At 49.8% G+C, this 20,947-nt stretch overlaps 1 protein-coding gene across 1 annotated transcript; it reads right to left on the reverse strand.

Moving 5' to 3' along the window:
- Positions 1-868: 868 nt before the first annotated feature.
- LOC128267856 (uncharacterized) lies at positions 869-19,240 on the reverse strand. The gene is made up of 5 exons (XM_053004802.1): positions 19,148-19,240; positions 10,107-10,344; positions 9,761-9,879; positions 2,348-2,441; positions 869-2,082 (listed from the first exon to the last, which is right to left on the reverse strand). The coding sequence occupies exons 2-5, from the start codon at positions 10,326-10,328 to the stop codon at positions 1,816-1,818; spliced, it is 702 nt and encodes a 233-aa protein (XP_052860762.1). The 5' UTR covers positions 10,329-10,344; positions 19,148-19,240; the 3' UTR covers positions 869-1,815.
- Between the last annotated feature and the right edge of the window lie 1,707 nt (positions 19,241-20,947).

The following is a 20,947-nucleotide window of genomic DNA, read 5'->3' on the forward strand; positions in this document are numbered from 1 at the left end:
GTTCCGGCGTTACTGAAGGATGAATCAAAACTGTGAACCGAGTTCAATCGAAACGCAGAAATCGTTGTGTTTAAGAAGCGGAGCAAAACCATATCCTTCTTGGATCAAAGCGCCAAGTGCCCAAGAAATCAAATGTTAGACGAAATTAGAGATATACAGAGAAAGTATCAATCCAAACACGTCAACTAGTGAGACGCACAAGAAACACACTCTCTATTCTAGTAGTCAGAAACAAGCGTACGGAAAAGTGGGTTCAATCGGTTTTATTCAATAGTCTCAGCCTCCAGAAGCAGCAGTTTTCACGAACAACAAACTGTACATGCGATGCTGCCAAAGAGAGAAGAGCGCCGGCTCAGACCCGGTTGCCGCCGCCCAAGCGAACTGTGTTGTTTTATGTACAAAATGCGATCTCGGTACAAAAATATTTCCGCTCCCAATTTTACGGCGGTTCTGATGGACCGCCATTTTCCGCGTGAACAGAACGTGAAGAGCGGTGACAGAGCGGATTCCGATCCGATCCCCGAAGCGACCGATTTCCATCGGGGGTGGGGAACCCGCTTGCTTTGCGGTGAGAATGAACCAAAATAAAGAGGTTTTTGTTGCCAAACCGCCGGGGTGTGTGCGCCTTCTGCAAAATGTCGCTTCAACACGTCCGTTTCTTCGTTTTGTTTCGCGCTTTTCGGTCTTTCTCTGTTTGGTTTTAGTTATTACGTTTCGATTCCCCTCATTCGCTTATGTGTGTGCGCGTCACAATATTTGTTGGCGCTTTTGATTTACATATTTGATTTGGAATGTCTGCAGTTTTTGGTTTACTTTTTTCGTTCTCTCTCTCTCTCTCTCTGTCTCTCTCTCTCTTTCTGTCTCTGTGTTTCGTACGTATTTTGTATTCTCATCAAAAAGCGTTCCATTTCTTTTATGCTTTAGTGCTACCTCTTTTATGCTAGCTAGTGCTGGGTTTTGCAAGTTTTGTGTTGGACGCTGCGCCGTTCACCAGTGGTTGCTTTGTTAGTGGATTGCTCTATGTTTTAACGCTCTATTTCCTGTGTATATATAGCAAGCTTGGCTGGTTAATTGATTTGTTTTGTTTGCTGTGTTTTTGTTTGTCCGTTTATTATTTTAGGGGTTTCTGTTATCAATTTCAGTGCGTGATTCTTCCTTTTCCATTTTGCTTTTTCCACTACGTTGCGAGTTCTGGCTGCATTATAATTCAATGATAACGCGTTTGTTTGGTTTTATCGACTATTTACGTTTCCCTGGCAACGGCACAATTTCAGCAGGGACTTTTTCCCTCTCTTTCTCTCTCTAGAACGGCTCTAGTAGGCCAAGCTCAGCGTTTCAGCGGGAGATCTGTCAATGTTTTTGAGGGGAGGTTGAAGGTTGCGTCTCTTTGGCGGCCAAAAAAGAGGATCGATAGTGATTACAACGAGTTACGCGGCTGGCTAAAAAAATACCCCTCGCGGGGAAGCGCGCAGTTTGTGTGTGTATACGTTACCGCTTCCATATCTAAATATATTATCATCGAGTCCCTATCCTACCAGCGGAGCTACTCCGCGGCTTATCAGCGTTTACTCTAATCGCGGCCTACTCTACGCGCAGTGCCTACGATGCTTCAGCGCCTTGGCCTTTCGGGCCACCCGACGCTGGGTTGATTGTGTGTTCCGGATTCTGGCCTGCGGGAGGGGGGCACGGTTTTGCACAGGTCTACAGCTCGTTTTGGGCGAATTGTTCAACGTAGAACCATAATCGTGGAACAGAAACGGGCAGAAAAAGCTACTCTATGCAGTCTCTCTCACGGCGCCGGCGGTCTCATCATCATCATCGGTTGAAGAGGAAATCGATGTAGGTGTGTTGTGTTTTGTTGTTATTTTTGTTTGCACCCCCGCCGCCCACTCCGAAGCCACCGCCGCCTACACCGCCTCCGCCGCCGCCATGCTCGTGGTCGTTCGATGGCCAGCAGCGACGGATGACGGCAAAGTGGGTCGTTTGGAACTGGTTCGTCCGCTGGCAGCCTCGCTCCAGCGTGCCCGTCAGACAGTAGCCCATGTTGTAGTCCGCCAGGCTGATGTTGGATGACAGATACAGCTACAGCGGGCGAGCGGCCGGAAACGAAACGGAAGCGGATGTTAGACATAATTTTGATGTGCCCCCGTACCGGACGATGGCCGAACGACGGCCGGGCGCTAAAGGTTCACCCCGGGAAACCCGGAAAAAGTGATTCCGATAATGGAAAAAATAAACCGTACCGACACGACGACGATATCCATGGCTGGGCCGCGGTAGGTCAGCGCGTGTGGCGGTTATGGGCCACAGGGTCACTGTTTAGGTTTCTAATTCCGGTCGAACTCACCTTAAAGTCGGGGTCCGGCGTACGGCGCTTGAAGGTGCCCACGATTAGGAGCGCTCCGTCACCAACAACGATCATGCGGCCCTGCGTCGTTTGTCTACAAGGAGCGAAATGGGAGAATAAATATTGAAGTTGCTAGTAAATTCGTAACACAAATCGGTAAATAATTTCTGTTCGAGAGCCCCTCATTTGAATCCTCAAACAAGTCGCAGAATACCCATAAAACATTGTTACAAAGGCCAGGGGAATATTTTAAGATCAGCGTCATCTATGCAAATATTTATATATCTATTTAATAATTAAAGAATTAAGAGAGCTTATTGTTGGTTAATGTCGTTGCGTTGCTTAGTGAAATGCCATTTTATGGCTGCTTTTGTGTGAAAGCTTCATCCAAAGAATGTAGCATTAAGATTGGCAATTGTTGAGAATCCTTCTAAAAACAGTTATAGTTCCGTTTTTGATTTACCAAAGATCAACTCATTATTTTTTAGCACAAATATTGGATACGCACTGCCTTTCCAAGGACACGCACAGCATTCTGAGTGCGATACCTCGTGCAATCCTTTACGTTTGGGGGCCGTCGCAATCATAAATCGCAAACGCGGTTACAAAACATTTCCCGTGAATCCACGCTCCACTGCCGGCGGGTGTGCTGGGCCGGCTTCCTGGCACCAGCAGCCCGGCAGCGCACAAATCGGGTCACGAGCGGGAACGTGACCCCAATATCCGGCGGTTAGTATCCGGCCTTCCGTTCTCTCCGTGATTATACTGCTTCGGGGGGCCGGCGCAGCGGCTGGGCAAACAACTTCCTTGCTACCGACCAGGAAACGGCCAAATGAGTGGGCCCTCGGTGTATTCAGGCCGCCTTCTTGATACAAAAGAGACCGACTGGCTCGCTGGCCTGCCACCGTCGCCGCAAGGATTCGACCCGACTCGCCCGCTCGCTTTAATTTGTGAATGTTTTTCGGCGAATTATGACATAATTTCACAAGTCGTCGCAAGAGACGTCCCTCGGTCCACGGAGGCCACCGGCGGCGGCTAAAAGAAACCAAAGCCAAAAGAAAAGCAAAGCCCCCGAGAGCCCCACATCCTTTTAACGAGTGCGGCACACACACAGACCAAGGGCGCAGCGAAAGAAAAACAGAGCCGGTGGCGGCAGCTTTCGGTCTGTGGTTTTGTGTTTTCTCGGCCACCCTCGGGGGAAAGCGGGAAGGTGAGCTTTCGGGTGGCCCGTCGGTGGCCGTCGGGATTTAAATTAGTCGGTTCGCCACTCCCGGCCTTTCCAGCGCTGCCCGGACGAACCGAGAAGCCGGGTGCGGTCCCAACGAGTTCCGTGGCTAATGAGATGCCGTATTAAATTACTTGGTAAATTTAGTCTTAGTCTTAAGACGGCCTTCCGGCCTTCTGCAGTCGCCGTCTTTGGGTGGGACTTAGGCGCGGCGCCCCGGCCCGGTCCGGAGTGTTGGCAAGCATGTCGGACGGATTCTGGTTCTGCCGTCTGCTAATAGCTCGGTACCTCGGGGACGAGCAACAGTCGCCCGGAGGAGAATTAAAAAGGCAGACTTCATGAGGGTTTTCCGCGAACGAAAGCTCCGATTAGCAAGCTCTTTACGCGATAGTGAGCAAGATGTTTCTTTCTTTGGTCGTTTTATTTGACCCAACCCCTAACGGTGTCCGATGATAAATGATGCGATCGCGGGCAAAAAAGTTTGCGTAAGTAAACGAATTGTGGAAAATGTAGTCAGCAAAACAGTCGAATATAAGCCTTCAGGGACCTGCAGCCCTCGAAGACGACGAAGAGTAATGGGTATCAATAAATGAATGGGCCTTGGCTGGGATTTGGTGCCTCGCGATTTTGGACGACTCAGCGAACCCGGCGGCGTACGCCCTAATCGGCTCCCGAACCCGAAAGAGCCCCTTGAGCTCGATTACCGGTGACGGGCGCCGAAGATTGAGAGGCTAATCACTTTGATATTAGCTTAGAGCCGCACCGGAACGGGGCTCGAAGGGACGGACGGGGAAAGATTTATCGTAAGACCTCTGCCGCTAAACTTTAGGCCCCGTGCGGCGGACGAGATTGATTAGTTTTTCTTTCGATTTTTCAACGCCTCCAGCGAACGGGCCTCCGGGTTGTGCAAAAGGGAACAGAATGTATGCCAAGGATTTTAAATATACGCGACCGGTTGGCGGTGGTGGAACCAGCCGGTGTACCGAATCAAATTGACGCAGCAATAAACACGCGTTTTATGCTTCGTGGGTTGCGTCAATAAATCAGAACCACATAAAGTGGCTCAATTAAGGCGAACGAAACACGTTGGCGATATGGTTATGACGGAGGGTAATGTTTCCGCGGGCACGGAAAGCTATAGAACGTAACAATTTCGCTTAAATCTTTCCGTTACCTTTATTCAGAGTACTTTCCTTGTTATGCAAAATAACGCCACACCTTTTATCGTCCGATCTGCTACGTCCTTGGCTTGGGTCGATCGAACGGATTCGAACGGATTAATTAATTATTAACAATCAAAAACAGAAGATCGTGTGCTTGATTTCAAGCAAAATTCATCTGATTGGACTGCATTAGGAGCTGTTTTCTGCTCGACAAGCGCAATAATCTACTGCACGTTTTCGCACAAAAAATGTCGTTTTTCGATCATTTTCGGCTGGCGCAGAAAATTAGAACGAGGCGTCGAAGTCACACGAAGCCCCGATAAAGATGTCAGAGAGCTCGAGTGAATTGAAAACCGTCCAAAAACGCCGGCATGACGCTTTCGGCGCTACCATTTGTAGAAAAGGACGAAGCCAAACCGAGGGTGATGTCCGACCTCTCCGACTCCAACAAAATGGTCCGGGCCACGGCGAGCGAAAGAGTCAGGCCCCCCCGGGGGAATAATTTTCATCGGTCACACGCAGCAGCGCAGAGGCCACGCAAAGGCAGCACGAAAAACTTCGTCATAAAACTCATGCCCGGGAGCGATTGTGGGCCAAGTGGGAGTCCCAATATAATGCCCGGTCCCAAAAAGAAAACCGGACTGCCCCGGACCTGGACCCGGCCCCGGACAGTGAATAGAGAAAAACGGTCCAGATCGTTTTGGTTGATCGGCAGGAAGCACGTTTTTCTTTCGCCACCACCACACTCGGGCAGGGAATCGTTCCAATAACGTTTTATTTGTTCGGAAGCTGCCTTTTTTTTGGGGGGGCGCTGCGTCACGTCGTCACGATCCGCTGGAAGGAACGCCACCAGACAGCAGTTGCCGGGCAGCTCCACGGAACTCGAAGTGGGAAGAAAACAAATATGCCGCCCTGGGCAAACGAACGAACGCCCTTCTGGCGCGCGAGACTGAAGCCCCCGAAGGTGACGATGAGGTGCAGGATTTGGCTAGGGCCATATCCTGGCTCCCGTATGGTTGGCGTCCTCGTCGTCGTCGTCAACGCACATCTTCGTAGCGGGACGTGATGAAGGAGTTATGCTGGGCGCCGGCGGCGTTCTTTTTCAATTATTGTTATTGTCTTGTTTATGAGCCGTTCATCAGTCGTCCGAGAGCGAAATGCTGCTGCTTTCGGCAGGTTTTACAACCATGTCGAAAGTTTATTATGCAAACGGCGTATCCGGGGTTTGCCCACATCCGGGCGGACCTTTCGAATCGTGGCCCGAGCCCAAGTTTATCACCATCACGATTGGTAGAGTAAAACACATTATAGCTTTCGGTGGACTTTAAGGCCCACGGAACCGTTCCGAGGGTGACGTGATGAGTCGAAACACATGTCACCGGCCACACACACACACACACAGGTCCTTACAACTCGTGGCAAACCTCATCGGTACACCTTCGGTGGGTCGAAATTCATTAAATCTTTCTCCAGACGGTTTCGGTTCCATGGCCACGGTTCCAAAGGTAGGAAAGCGACATTTTAATTAAACGAATTGACACTTTCGTAATTAATTTCTGTTTTTCTGCACTTCTCCCAGCAAGGGCCACAAGCTGGTCGTCTTTCAACCGTTTATTTTTGTTCGTTAAACTTTGCCAAGTTGGCTTGCGTTCGAAGATCAACGAACAACGAAAGGGCACGCGCAGACAACAACTTTCTGCGGGCCGAACTTACCTGGGGCGTTTTTCCGATATTTTACATAGTGTTATTCTACCTTCGCGTTCGACATTTGTGGAATGGTTTCGAACCGCCGGGATATAATCAAGAAAATGTAAATTTCATTTCGCACGGGCGCACGTCGACATGAGGATTGGGAACGAACGCTGGCCCTCCCTGATTAATGATTAATTCCAACGTCAATTTCAACGTCAACAAGCGACTGTTTTCGAAGATTTGTTGTTGAACAGCAAAGTCATAAGAAAATTGAGCTTAAATTATACAATCACTGAATGGGATGTTTTGGCAACTCGCCGTTCAATTCCACAAAATTTCTTGGCGCAACTCCTTGGCTAGTATTGCAAAGGTTGGACGACGAGCTCTAGCACAGGGTGATCTATTTATAGCAGAGTTCTATTAGTTCCGTCTTACCAAAAACATATAATTAAAGCTATAGCTTAAATTAATATGGCTTCGTTTCAACTGGTATCTGTCCCCGAAGACTACCCTTAAGGGATTTGGCGTAGCACGCCCTTTTCGAAGTTTCCATCAAATCCTGATTGCTTCCGTTACTGAAAGTCATCGAACCCCATGGCGAATGCGATGACACGTGAGATTTAGTAGTTTTATCCTTTCAACCCAACCTGTTCTGCAGTTCCAATACCTTCTTATTCTACCGACTTCGGATCACCTGACGGGGTTCAGTTTAAATTTGTTTATCTATCTCATTTATTTATTTATCACATTTATTTGTTAACCTTTCAACCGAGTCAGAGGGGGAAAATATAATGTTTGATGGTGTTTGGCATTCAAGAGGCTCCGATTTCGACGACTGCAAAGTACATTTTAATCAAATTTTCACTTCACTCGAGGTTCACTTCACTTCACCGGTTTCGCCGGGGATCGAGAACCGTGTCCCGTGTCACGGTGGGCTAGATTCAAATGAAAAGATTACGTTCGCAATTAATTTGAAAACAACAATTAAAACTTTCACCGCAACCGTGCTTGCTGCTTGTGAACGCTTCTTGGAAAACCCTGTCCCACCGGGCTGTCGATAGTTGCTGCTGCTGCTGCTGCAGCCAGAAACGGGCACCAGACCCAAGGCACTAATTAGCCTCAGAACTGTTCTCCGAAAAGTCGATCCCGGAGATCTTAATGATAGGAAAAAGAGGTTTTCCTCGAATGCGGCCACCCCCGAGAGGCTAATGCATTTTAATGTCACCCCTCGTTGGGCGTTCTGTTTCACTTCCGGGGTTTCTTTCGCGTGACCAGCGGCCCAAGAACACTGTCTTTGTTTCCACCGGGAAACATTCGAAAAAAAGCGTTCGCTCTTGACCGAAGGGAGCAAGAAAAATCTTTCTGACCTTTCGGACCCAAAACGCCCGGGGGCCACCCGGACGTTGTGATTTTCACCCGCAATTCGTCGGACAATTCGCGTTCGGAAGCCAACCTGACCCACCCAGCGTAACACGAAGTAACTTTGAAGGTTCGCCGGGGACCTCCGGCGTCCCGGGTACCAGGAAAACCCCGTACACCGCCGCAGCAAAGCATAATTATCTCCATTACATAAACAATGGAGCCGAAAGAGGAGGCTTTAACTTTGCGAAAGCTAACAGGCTGGAAAAATTGACATTCCGCCCGCGGGTTGGCGGGGCCCACGTTACATTAAAATGAACGACAGGCACGAGCCCATGGCCCCATCTAGTCGGCCCCATGGAAAGCGCGGGTCCAATGAACTGCGGGCGCCGAGTCTATACGGTTGGGCGCGATGAACAAATTTAACTTTCCCTCAGGATGCTTGGCGTGGCGAAAGTTGTTCCTTCCTTCCGGTACCGCCGGCGGGTTCCGGAACGGGTTGCCGACGGGGTGCCCGGTGATGCGTCGCGACGAAAGACAAATTTTCCGACGCCCAAATAAACCCAATCACTGCGTAGGCCGTCGGCCTCCCTCCGGGGGGGTCTTCAATAATCCGCTTCCCGTGGATTTCCCGGGACCGAAACCACGCAGATGGATGGGTTTTGCTCTGTTGATAGTACGCGGTATTGGGGCGAAAAAATATGGAAATCTGAAACGATTTGTCACTGGGATTGGTTGCCTATATGCGCGGGGAGCCCGGGACGGACGGGGACCGGAGCCCTCGAGTTGAGGCGTTGTGATGTATATTTTGCGCTTCCCGGACGCCGGAGCCGATATTGAATATGGTAGGAAAATATTAATCATCTCCTTCAAACACACACACAGTGTCCGCGTCGTCCAGCAGACACGGGCCACGGGCGGATACGACCGGGCAGTAAATCTTGTACGAAATTGAAGAAAATGTTTCCGAGGCCCCCCTATCCTACGGCGGCCCTCATATTGATTTTCTGATTTTTCATCCCTTTTCGAAGCCCGAAGATAACGGGGAAAGATTTATTTCGACGCAAAGGATTTTCCAGGGGGGCCACACATGGCCCTTTGGCGGACGTGTGTGTGTGTGCGATAAAGTGGCATCATGTTGTAAACAAGCGCGCACTGGGCGAAACTTTTGAACAGTGAATTCGTTTAGGAAAAGTTTGTGAGCCCATGTTAGGTCAGCTTTAATTCTAATGTCTAACGTTGTGCCGTGACTTAATACCATCAGAAGAGCAACAACGATGCTTATCACACAATTTTGTGACAGTTACGGAAGCCAAACGGTTCCGTGTCAGCGTTCCCGGCCTCTCGTAAACACCTCTACAAACATACCCGACCCGAGCGCATCGATACCGGGTGTCGTTTAAAGCCCAACGCCACTCCTGGCACTGTGGAGAGTGAAAAACCAGGACTTGACGTCTTGCTTCGCTGCAGTGGCAAGGATTCACTTTCGTCCGGGGCGTTATTTTTATCTGCACTTTGCGTTGGTCGTTTCAAGAGTGGCACAACATTGTGGGTATCGTGGGGCTTGGGCCAGGAAGTTCGTTGGGAACTCGTGAAACAATTTTCACAGCATTATGATCTTTCTATTTACAACTCAACTATTTACACTTCAAAAGGAACTACAACAATCAGATATTTTTCTGAAAATCTAAGTTTTATCTCAATTCCATGCGATTACCGAACACACCAGAGAGCAACCCGAACGGTACGGATTATAACGGCAAACGGTACGGACGCAGATGTTTGTTGAGTGTTGCGAAGGCCGAAGGATGCGTTAATAATTCATCGACATTTATTTGCGCGGCCATTTATCGATGTGTGTTCTCGATTGATTTCAACATCGCCACTGCCTGGTGACCTATTAATCGGCCGCCAGTATACAACCCAACACAGTCGTAAAAAGCTCCACAGAATCTATAGGACAAAGCTACTCACTTTCTGGATCCGGCCACCTCTTCCACGATGCAACGATTCCTTCGCCACCGGCACGGAGCTATCGTCCAGTAGCTCGAGGCCGCACTTCGAGCCCATCCTTCCTCCGGGTACAGTAGCACCTGTTTGATCGTGTGCGGGAACACACAGAGAGACGTTATGTTTCAATCGATATCGAAACCCTGGGGAATTCATGACGGACTTCATGAATTCCCTAAAGTGTGTCAGTCAAATAATAGAAAAAAGAAGCGTGTGATTTAAGTAAACGAAATTGAACAAATTTAATTATTGAAAAAGAGAAAACATATAAAAAGTATAACGACTTCGTGTGACATTTAGCGTCGCTTACCTTGTTAGGGTAGCCGTTGTATCGTAGCAACTTTTTGCAGCACTTGCCCCGGCTTTCGAAGTAGATCTCCGACGGTGGCCGGACCGGGGCTCTGTTCAGCATGCAGCACCCTACGTGGGCCGGCGATGCTGGCGGGTGGAAGAAGGCCGACGCAAACGTCCGATCGCTGCCCTTGTCGATGGTGGCGATGGTGGCCGTCGTTGAGGCCTTGAAGTCCATCATCAGTTTCGGTTGGGCGCTACAATTAGAGCAGGTGACGAGTAATGTTTAGAGATTGACTTCAAACTCTCCACGTGGATTTGGTGACATAACTCTATACGGTTGTCAAATGTTGATAGGATGAAAGATTTTCGCACAAAATTGAGGACAACGAATTTCTACCACCCAACCTCCTGGACCATAGTTTAGTTGTTTAAGTAATGCATACGCTACGCTTTCGGGGAACAGCAAGCGAATCCTGAAGAATAGCACTGGATGCCTGTTCAACTGAACTGAAATGTTAATCCTTCAAAGGATGCCATGAGCTCCATTCTTACTCTGCCCTTTGCTCGCACACAAAGAAGTACTCTGCTTCGTATTCCGCTTGACGTTTAATGATTTAAAATACGTCCTGTCCGGAGGCTTTCTATGCGATGCGAAGCATGTTGCGATGTGTTCAGGGGGAAAAATGGATCAAGCTCTTGCGTCATCCATTGTCAAATGGAGAGCCCATATTCTACGAGAACTTTGCCGGCTTTTGCAATACTGTCGCGATGGTTGCTAAGCTCCCGGGCTCGATGATGCAACAGTGCAACGGAAACAGAGTCAGCACAAGTTTTACGTTGCATTCATCGCTGTAGGTCGTGCTGAGGACAACACATCCGTAGCTCCCGCGCCCTGGTGGAATTGGGTTTTAATACTCAATCCCACAACAGAATGCAGAACGTCAACGGCGGGTAACGTCGCTTGTGGGTAAGTCCGTCTCAGTCCGACTCTACAACAACGCTGTTTCGCCGCCGATTGTTCCGTCATCGTGCCGTGGGAACGTACCGCTCTCTTCATTAGCGGTAATTAGTTGTGTAAGCTATCATTATGAATAATGAACGCGCGCTTCTCGGTCTCTGGTCCCATATTTTCTGACCAAAAACGCAGCATCCATCAAAGGCAGTCGTCTGGCGGCGTCGGCGGCGTCGTCGCCGTCGACGCTTGTCGCCAGTCGTAAGAATCGCGATGACGCCATTAGAATGATATCGTGATTTAATTAGTGTAATTATACTAATTACCCGAGCGCCCGGGCAACCAACCGCCGTGCTGGCTGGCTGGCTGGCCACAAAAAGAGAAATTCTCCTGACAGAACCCAGCAAATGAAGTGATAATGATGAATGCATTAGAACATGCTCCAACCGGCGGCGCCATCGCAACCGGGCGGCCGTGGAGGGCAAATAATTATCAGTCATTTGTCAGAAGTAATACAGTGTGCCGATCAGTGTTGCTGCAGGGAAATTGTCTAACTACAAAAGAATTGTTGTGGCGCTCCGTTGGCGCTGCGAAGTTCATAAATGCCGACCGTGTCCTTGCGATAATTAATTTCCGCTCTATGGTGGCCGGGAATGTTCTCGGTCGGCGATGGAAGTGAATTTTAAAAATTGCAAACACGGCACAAAATCGTTTTCACGTTTTTAATAAAATTCCACCCCACTCCCGCTCCAGGCTGGGCGTCTTCTGTTCAATACATATTGGCGTACCCTTGGCCCGGTGAGCTCGCTCTTCATCAAGATGAAGATGATAGAAAAATATTAGCAATTCCACCCGGCCCGTTAATTGGAAATGAAGAGCCAAAGTTATGGGAATGATGAAGCGGCACCGGACGGGCGTTCTAAAAAGTAGGACACTTTCGCTGCCTGCAACCGCCGGCAGAACGCAAACCAACCAGCGCCCCGGATATCGTTCGGAGCGCGGTCGCGGAGCATAAACCCCGGCGGGCTACGCCGGAAGTGCAAAAGTTGTGCACTTTTTCTCGCACCCGATCTCCCGAAGCGAAACGGTTCGTTTGGTTTTGCGAAAGATTTTTAATTAAAATTTTCTTATTTCAAAACGACCCGACGCGCGGCGGCCATCGTCGCCGTGATTCCCGTTCCGTTTTCACTACTTTCTCTGATGGAATGGGGTTCCTCTCCGTGTTGACCGGAATGAAGCATTTCTGGGTGAAATAAACGAAAGTGTCAACAGGAAACATTACGCTTTGGTGGTTGAAAAAACTCCCGGGGACCCGGAGGTCGCAACAAAATGCAAAATAAAATTATGCGATTTTGTTCGGCCATCCGTCCCGTCCGGCAATCAGAGCGCCGCTTGGCTCCTTATTCCTTTCGTTCTGTTGTCGCTAAAGTTGACGTTTTCGACGGGGCGACGGGTTAGTAAAAAATGTCACCGGGCTGGAAATAAACAGTTGAAACAGTTGCTGCTGCAAGTGAGCCTCGAATTCGCCCGCCCTTGGCAGCTTTAATCGGTTCCCGTCGGCTGCACTCGGGCTGCGAAAATGGGCTGCCGACAAACTACTGTAATCGAAAAACTTTTTCCCCGGAAACGCCAACGCCTGCGATCGACGGCCGCTGAGAGCAGACAGATTGCGGAATTCGGGAGTGCTTTTGGCCGACCCAAAGAGTTGGTCTGCTCGGGAAGACGAGACCAACTCCTTATGTAAATGTCTGCAACCGTTTGGCTGGGACGGGAGCAAACTTTTGAAGCCTATGAAGTTTCGGTCGGTCTTCGCCTTTAAGTGCTGCTCAAAATTGGCCCAAAATGAAGTAACTGAGCCCAGGCGGGGAATGTCCTTGTTCCGGCGGCGTTTCCCTCTATGAAACCCTCCAACGACCGACTTTGTATTCGTTTGACTTTCCCCCGGGAGGAGCTCTCCAGATGCTGTTCAAATCGCTGGAGCGGTAGAATCGTCGACGACGGGGGTTGAATTTACTTCTCGGCTTTTGTTACACGGTTCGAGAGAAGATGGAAATAGTTTAGATGGTTGATATCAACTTCGGTATCAAGATGCAAGTTTAATGTTAATAGACCTTTAAAGCCGGGATGTCGTTTATCGCTCGAACATCTCTCACACGTTCGGCAGTTTTCCACAATAATGATGCCAAAGGATCGGAGCCAATTTCAGTGGGCGATGATTAATAACTTGACTCTCGGCCGGCCAGTGGGCCGGTCAGTTTGATCGGCAAATATCACGCCCTGTGTTCGGTCCACCTATCGGTTCGGTTGACCCTCTTCGTACCGAAAAAGGTAAAAAAAGAAAGGTTTTTAATAAATGTAATACGTTCAACGGAACCAAATCGCAACAACCCGGTGATGAGGGTTTCGACAGCATTCTCGAAGCCATCGAAATGAATTGCGCGCTATCTCTTGCGGCCGGGACACGGAGAGCCCTTCCGTCGTTCTGGTTCCCTGGTGCCCTTGGGAAACTTTGAAACTCAGACCCACCCAAGACGTCATCATTAATTTTGTTTAATGTGATGTTTCGCTCCACTCGTGCCGGCCCACAGTCCAGTATGAGTTATGGCCATCGGATAGCTATTATTTTCCATCACATGTCTTCATCGTGACATCCACGCGGTCCCGGGCCCGGAGGGTTTTCGATACGCGCGCTCCGGCAGAAGATATCTCCCGCAAAGGGCCAGATAATTTATAAGGTGAAAACCCGGTCCCAAGTCACGGGCCGCAATTCGGGCGATTGCCGCGTTGCGAGGCAGTTAACTGGCTACCAAGGCGATAAATTTTCCCTCACCCTGTGTTTGGCCTGTAATTCGGCCCATAAATGCGCTGCCGTTGTTTGCGGCCAACCAACGCCACCGGTGCGCCACCGTCAACCGTCAACTACACGGTGCCTGGACGCCTCATTACAGCTCTATCTCAAGGGATTTGAGTAGAACCCATCGTCAGGCGCTTAAAATGGAGAAGCTTTGAAAGGACTCGGCCAATAAAATGCTTCACCAACGGAGGAAATTGATTTTACATTATATATAGGCTAGCAACGGGAAAGGTTACTAAAGTTGAGTTAAGCCCGATTGATGGAGCGCTTTCAGCTAAAGTGCACCAAGAACTCAATTTACCATGCCTAATTGGGCGCTGCTGGGCACCCGCTTTCGATCGAGCCGATCGTACCGTAATAATTGACTTACGTCGAGAAGAAACAGGTTTAACCGCTCCGGCGCTATAGGCCATCTCGGGCTAGGAACTCAGTCAAAGTCCGATCAGCCAAGTTTAGCGCCAAACACTGTGTGTGTGTGTGTGTGTGTGGGTTATAATTTTCCAAGTGGCCTTCCAAACTTTATCCACCCCGGCACCCTGGCCATCATCGGTCAACACGTTCCGCCTTCGATAATGGCAGATAATCTCGGGTTTCTGACCCATCTGGCCCCGCACTTTGACGAGGGGTTCTCCCATCGGCTCGGGGTTCGGGAAAGTTTTGCGACATAATCTCGGCTTCGGAGGTTGGAGCTTGAGAGTTACTTAAGGAAACCTTCGTCCTTGCGATGTGAAGATGATCTGTCCGGGCGGGACCAGGGCTAGCCCGTCGGTTGACAGGTTGCCTTGCCGGGTGGATTTCATGGTGGACGATAGTTACCGTGAGGATGGCGATACGTGCCCTCTGCTTGAGGCGCCAAAATATTGATTGATTGGAAAATGCGGCAGAACGTAATTACACGGCCCGCTGCACATCCTTCTTCATCAGATAAGTTTGCTAATGGCTCAAAGGTAACTTCTCTGTGTTTTTGTTCCAACTCTATACGAGTAAAGCCACTCCGAAATCACTTTCGGGTCTCGATTCATATCAGAAGTAATCCGTCGCTTGGCGGAACACTTGAGGCACCACTACTCCGGCCGCGATTTTTATCGATGATTGGCCAATTTTATGGGCCTTAACCCGCACATTAATCTGCCCGGTGGCCAATTTATGGCAAGTGAAGTGAGTAAATCCTAAAGATCGAGAATTTTCACCATCTTCTTTGCACAGCGTCAAGAATCGACCAAATGGTTCTGAACCTTTGGCCTCTTTGGCGCGGACAAGTCGACATCGAATTCTCTAGCTTCTAAACTGCCACACGACACTGGCCGGATCCCGGTTTCCGGGTCCGCAAAAACCCATCGTTGAACGAGAAAATGGACACCGAAACGATAACGCTACAAATAATCGCCTCGCTCCACGGGAATGGGCACTACGGCGCTCGACTTCCGACGTCCCGGATACGTTCTCGGTGCGCAAAAAGAAGTCACCAGATTTAAAAATAATATATTACACGCCGGGTCGCGCTGTGTGGGTTTTCCTTGCCTCGACCCAGTGGGAGGACAGATCAAAAGTAATCTGCTAAAGAATATTGACTTTACGCTTCAATACGTTCGTTCGACGGTGGAGGGCCGCGGCCAGGTTCACTTTCTTTCTGGTCTTCCAGGAAGCGAGATTGGGGTCACCAGTGCCGTCCGGCGACCGGCGAGCGGAAGTAGCCAACCGTATCTTAAACGGTTTATTGGTTTTGTGTCCATTTTTCACGGTGACTTTTATTCTTACGGTCACGTACCGTATGTCCTTCGTGCGCCGATGATTGTACCACTTCCTGGAAGGCCCGAACTGTATCCGCGTTTGATTCCCACCAAAAAAAGGGCATATTCTGGCGGAAAAAGAAATGCTTCAACCCAAATTTGGCGTACCGGAATCAAACAGAATTGTCAAACAACGTTCATAATTAATGTTTGGGACCACAATCTTCGAGAACTACGAGAAGGAGGTAAATAAATTAGGTTCCTTTTAAAACGATCCGTCCTTTTAGATACTGTATGATGTTAAAAGCTCCCAAATATGGGTCGTTGCCAGAATGCGTTCAGCCGCCGGTACTTGCCGGTGTAATCCGCACAAATTGGTCCACTCGCTCGGCTCCAGATAGGTTTCTGGAAGGACAAAAAAAGCATGCCACATCAACACTCTATGCTCAGGATCCGTACATGTGCACGTTTTGCCGCACGAGAACGGGCTTGGAGCTGTTGCACCCGGCTGTCAGTCCTTTGTCCTTTGGCAGTGTCCTGGTTTTATCTCGCACATACCAAGCGCGCACAAAACCGTTCTGTTTGCCTGGGGGGCTGGGCGAGTGCCACCGACCGTCGAAAAGCTAATGTTCTCGACACGAAACCACCGCCGGAAGCGACAGCATCCATCGAGCGGAGTTTTCTCACGAAACCATTCGCCAGCTTCCATGGCCAGCGCTCCCCGAACGAACGGGCGAACGACAGGACGGACCATCCTTAATCAAATTATTCATTATCATTTGCTCAGCTTTCATTTCATCTCTTGCCCGGTCGCGGTCACGCGGACCACACTCTGCCCGGGGCCCCGTGCGCCCCTAGTTTCCGCGCACGATGAAAGCCTCCATTGGCCACACCGGACAGGTATGACAGGTTCTAATTGCTGGCAAAATACACATCCTGACTCGAAAGCCAGCACGGTACCTCGGGGCTCGAAGCGAGCCCAGGATGGGGCCGGTTCTCCCGGTGGTGTTGTTAAAATATCGTCAGTTGACGGGACAATTTGATTTGTGGAGCGTTCCTGCGGCAAAGGAACAAAACGGTGTCCACGGTGCCCTAGTGCGCTAGTAAGGGATCGCAGCGCCAGGACCGAGGACACCCGTCGTCATTGTAATCATCCTTGTCCAGGCTCGTGTCAGAGAAATCTGTGGGCCTTATGGAAGTTGGGGTTGGGTTGGTGAATGTTGGGGCTACAGTGCCGGAGCTTAATGCACTTATGCTCTGGCACTCCATTGAGCTTGTTCTAGCTGCTGCTAGCTGATAATATTTGATAAGAATACTAGTAAAACAAGGATTACAGCTTTCACAAAGTCACCTCGGACATGTGAAAAACAGCGCGCAAACTTTACACATGAGATATCCTATGGGCAAGTATTGGATGACAAATCAAAGTAATCCTGGAACTACATTTACATTTTTCGGAATCGATTTCGAACGTCCATTTAATAATAAATCACTCACCCGTGAAGGGAGCGCATAGAATATTCATGTTACATTTAATTTAAAGTAATACAAACACTAAGCATCAAACAACGTATTATCCAACGGCTGATGGTCTGATTGTAATCCGATTTCCGATTCGAACGGTACATTTGACGCACAATTTCGAAAAAGAAACGAAAGAACCCCATTCCGCGGACACACCGAGCACATCAAACAGACACAGGGACAACGACACCGCCACGGTGGTGTGTGGCTGTCAAAGAACAGGAAATTTAATTTTGTCACCGTTTCGATTGGGCTGCAATGTAACATTCCATTCCATCACCGAACCCCTGACGTTTCCAATTTCAATCAAATACCTGAGCCGAGTAACGTCCGTTTTTCTGGTTCCTTGTGGTCTTCGGCTGCCGAAACCATACCATTTGGCCCCCCCTTTGGATACATCCCCTTTAAGGAAAGTTGCTGCCGTTGCCGTCTGCGACCGTTCGAAACAACAAAACCTCTAATAGCGAATTGTTTGGCGTTTGGACGGGAAAAAATGGAGCGCCGAAACGCAATGATACGAAATGGCACTGGAGGAGACAGCAATGCGATACAACCCACGCACACACACAGTACACGGCCCAAAACGAGTCCCTTAAGGCCGAGCCAGCCGATCCGTGAGCCAGTGGCATCGTACCATCCGGGCCAGGCCTTTCCGGGCCAACCCACAACTACAGAGCATATTCCGGTGGCGCCACACGTTGACAGGACGAGCGACATCGCAACGGTCCGTGGTGTGCCCTCATCGGAAAACTAATTTTAAATTTTGTCTCCTGGCGACCAGCAAAGTGAAACAGGGACGAGCCACCCCCACCTGTTTGGCCGGTGTAGTGTGGGTGTGTGTGTGTGCTTTTTTCTGCTCCTCCCTATCATCATTATCAGTGACGGTTGTCCTCGATTCACAGTTTATAAATAGCGAAAGCGAAGACTCTGCCGCCCCGATGATGTTTTCGATTACATTCTTTTGTTTTTTTTTTGGGCTCTGTTTGTTCGTGGTCCTTCGAAAGGTACGGCATATCCGGTTGTCTGTAAATAAAAGTCTTGCCTTCTTGCCTTGCCTTCCGTCGAGTTCGGGTCGCGTCGCGTCGGGTGGCCCATGTAATAGCCCCTTCGACGGTAGCACCCCGGAGTTGGGTTAAACAAAATAAGCTGACATTTTCTTTCTCTCTTTATCATTCTGTCCCGCTCCGGCCCTCACAAGGGGCCTAAATAAACCAGGTTTTCGGTGGAAAAAAATGGCAATAAAAAACGATTGAGATTGAGGCTAGAATTTCACTAATCTAAATTCCTGCCTGGAATTACATTTGACCACGGGCGGGAAGCCGAAGAAAAAAAAACAATAGAAGGAAACTTGGTGGATCAACCGTGTAGTCTTGGCCGGGGATAAAAGAAAACTTTTCCCCGTCATTACCCACTGGCACGGCGGGGTGGAGGGCCTTGGTTTTTGTTGGTGCCAATGGCTCCGGAGAGGCCAAAGGTGTGACCAAAGTCTTGGAGTTTCGGTTAAATTCACTGAACTCGCTGAGCGCCAGGCAGAGGTCCCTGGTTCCCTGAAGGACGTACGGTCCTTCGCCACGGCGGATGGCCACCGACAGGTCGGTTGGGTCGGGTGGGTTCAAGAAATATGACCTTCGGTTCCCGGTTCGCTGGGCGCCAGCCAAAGAAAAGAGTCGAACCCTGAGGGGCCGGCGAAAGTTGGTCTCCCCAGCGCGACCTACTGTCGGTGGAACTGTCAAAACAAAAAGTTAACGAACAAAATGACCGTGGCCGCTCAAACGGAGCGTATGCGTATTCAACGCGGACGAAACGCAAAAACCCTGTTCCGTATAAGATATTGATGACAAGATGTCCAGGTAAAAGAATGGTTCTACTTCATTAAAAAACACTCCTGGAGAGCTGAGAGCGTTCCAGATATCCGAAGTAATAATAAGGTACTAATAAATCTTTGGAGAAAGCGTCTTCCTGTCTTGAGGGCTTGATGCTTGATCATTATTTCTTACCTTTCATTAAACGCAACACTTTGATGATGATCGTTAATTAGGTTTTAAAAATTCACTCAACTTTTAATCGAAAACTATTCAGTATCGTTGCTTTCACCATCTTCAGATAGACATTCCTTTGTTTTCTTTCATTTGGTTACACTTTTCGGTTGACTTTTCAGAACTCTCTAGAACGGAAAGAAAACGGAGTTGTAGAAATAGAAATCCCCCGCGGAAAGCCCCTATCACATGCTAATCACCCTCTAGATCCTTCTATTTTCGTGGGGTTTAATTTATGCATGATTTTAATGCACATTTTCTAATGCCACAAAACACCGAACGCAAGACACACACACACAGACACGCACTGCGGACCGGTTTTCGGTCATCGGAATACGGCAAAGAAAATGCCTCGAAACTCGCAAGGGAAACTTAACTCCGCACCTCGCCATTAGAGGCCGCAGAACCTAAACAAGGATATCAAATGTTGCCGGCGTCATAAGGACGGGGCGCACAGTGCCTCGTTGCACAACTAGCGGCGTTCATACTCGCGCACACACACACACACCCTACGATACACACCCCTTTTTGGTAAATAAAAACACAAACACAGGCAAGCGCGCAAACACACACACACACACGGACGGGCGGGTGGTTTTATCGTTCGATCCGCCACCCTCCGCGGGATGCCGGAAAATCCTTTTCCTTGCCGATGGAAAAATCGTCCGAGATGAAAACAAATACTCCCGCAGCGCGTGGCCGCCTGCGAAGGGGGAAAATAGCTGCCGGTTGGACGGGGCCGATGTTGGAAATTCGAGGCAACCAAGAGGGCGAGATAACGGCCACAAGGGAATTCTCGGAACACAGGATGGTGCCACCTTTATCGACGGATGCCTTGAGTCCTTATTAGAGATCCTTGATGATTTATCGTCTGCCGGCCACCGCATCCCCCCGCACTACGGTCTGTGATTTTGAAAATCAAAATTCATCCTGGGGTTTCGGGAAGCCGGAGACGCAGCATCCCCGGTAAGTGTTTCGAGGCAAGGACCTCTTCTTTGTTGAACCGGCGCCAGACGCCGTTGTTGGCGGGTCACTGTCGGCTACGGCACTAATCAACTTCGACCCGATGGCAGCCACTTTTGTAGCGCATCCTTTCTTCCCTCCACCCCTGCCCCGTCCCGGGCTGCCGGAAGCCAGCACCAAGCAACGGGACGAGACGCGTCCAGTCGGCGTCACTTTAATATCCTTCGAAGCACTCGCTTACACCGCCACCACCAACGTCCTGACTACCCACCAACACACCATTACAGTGAGACAGTGTAACACACACACGCGCACGTGCGCGGCCAAACATCGCAGTCCACGGTGGACCCAAAAGGACACGATTGCCCCCCGGACTGCTCGAGCGCACTTGTGGACTCCCTTCGTTTGCGCGCTGGGCCGTGTAGTAGCTGTCTATTTTTGGCACCGATCCTGACGCCTCACCTTTCCACCTCAGGCCGTGGCCTTCTCCGGTCTGGTCCGGCCGTGGAGAGTCCAGCCGTAGAGTACGCAACGAGTCCTGCGCGACCGACACGCGACCGGCCGACCCGAACCCAGCACCCGGACGGACGGAACCGATTCGCTTTCGTGCCACCGGACGACTGACTCGTTGGCTGACGGGATTACCGGATACCGGATGGGTCGTTGCTGATGGATCCCGACTCGCCACCCCGAACGAAGGAAGCTCCTCCGAAAGGAACATGTCGTCGCCGCCGGGAGTCGCTCTGAATGAACGAGGAGCCGGGCGCGTGCGCCGTGTGTCCTGCCGACCGTAAAATT

The sequence above is a fragment of the Anopheles cruzii genome, chromosome 2 (genome assembly GCF_943734635.1).
Source record: "Anopheles cruzii chromosome 2, idAnoCruzAS_RS32_06, whole genome shotgun sequence".
Taxonomy (NCBI): Eukaryota; Metazoa; Arthropoda; class Insecta; order Diptera; family Culicidae; genus Anopheles; species Anopheles cruzii.

Excerpts from the sequence above, each read along its gene's own strand:
- LOC128267856 (XM_053004802.1), bottom strand. The coding sequence starts at position 10,328 with ATGATGGACTTCAAGGCCTCAACGACGGCCACCATCGCCACCATCGAC. Across the intron at positions 2,442-9,760 it reads GAGGTGGCCGGATCCAGAAA|ACAAACGACGCAGGGCCGCA; the intron begins GTGAGTAGCTTT and ends CGCTCCTTGTAG. Across the intron at positions 2,083-2,347 it reads CGCCGGACCCCGACTTTAAG|CTGTATCTGTCATCCAACAT; the intron begins GTGAGTTCGACC and ends CGCCCGCTGTAG.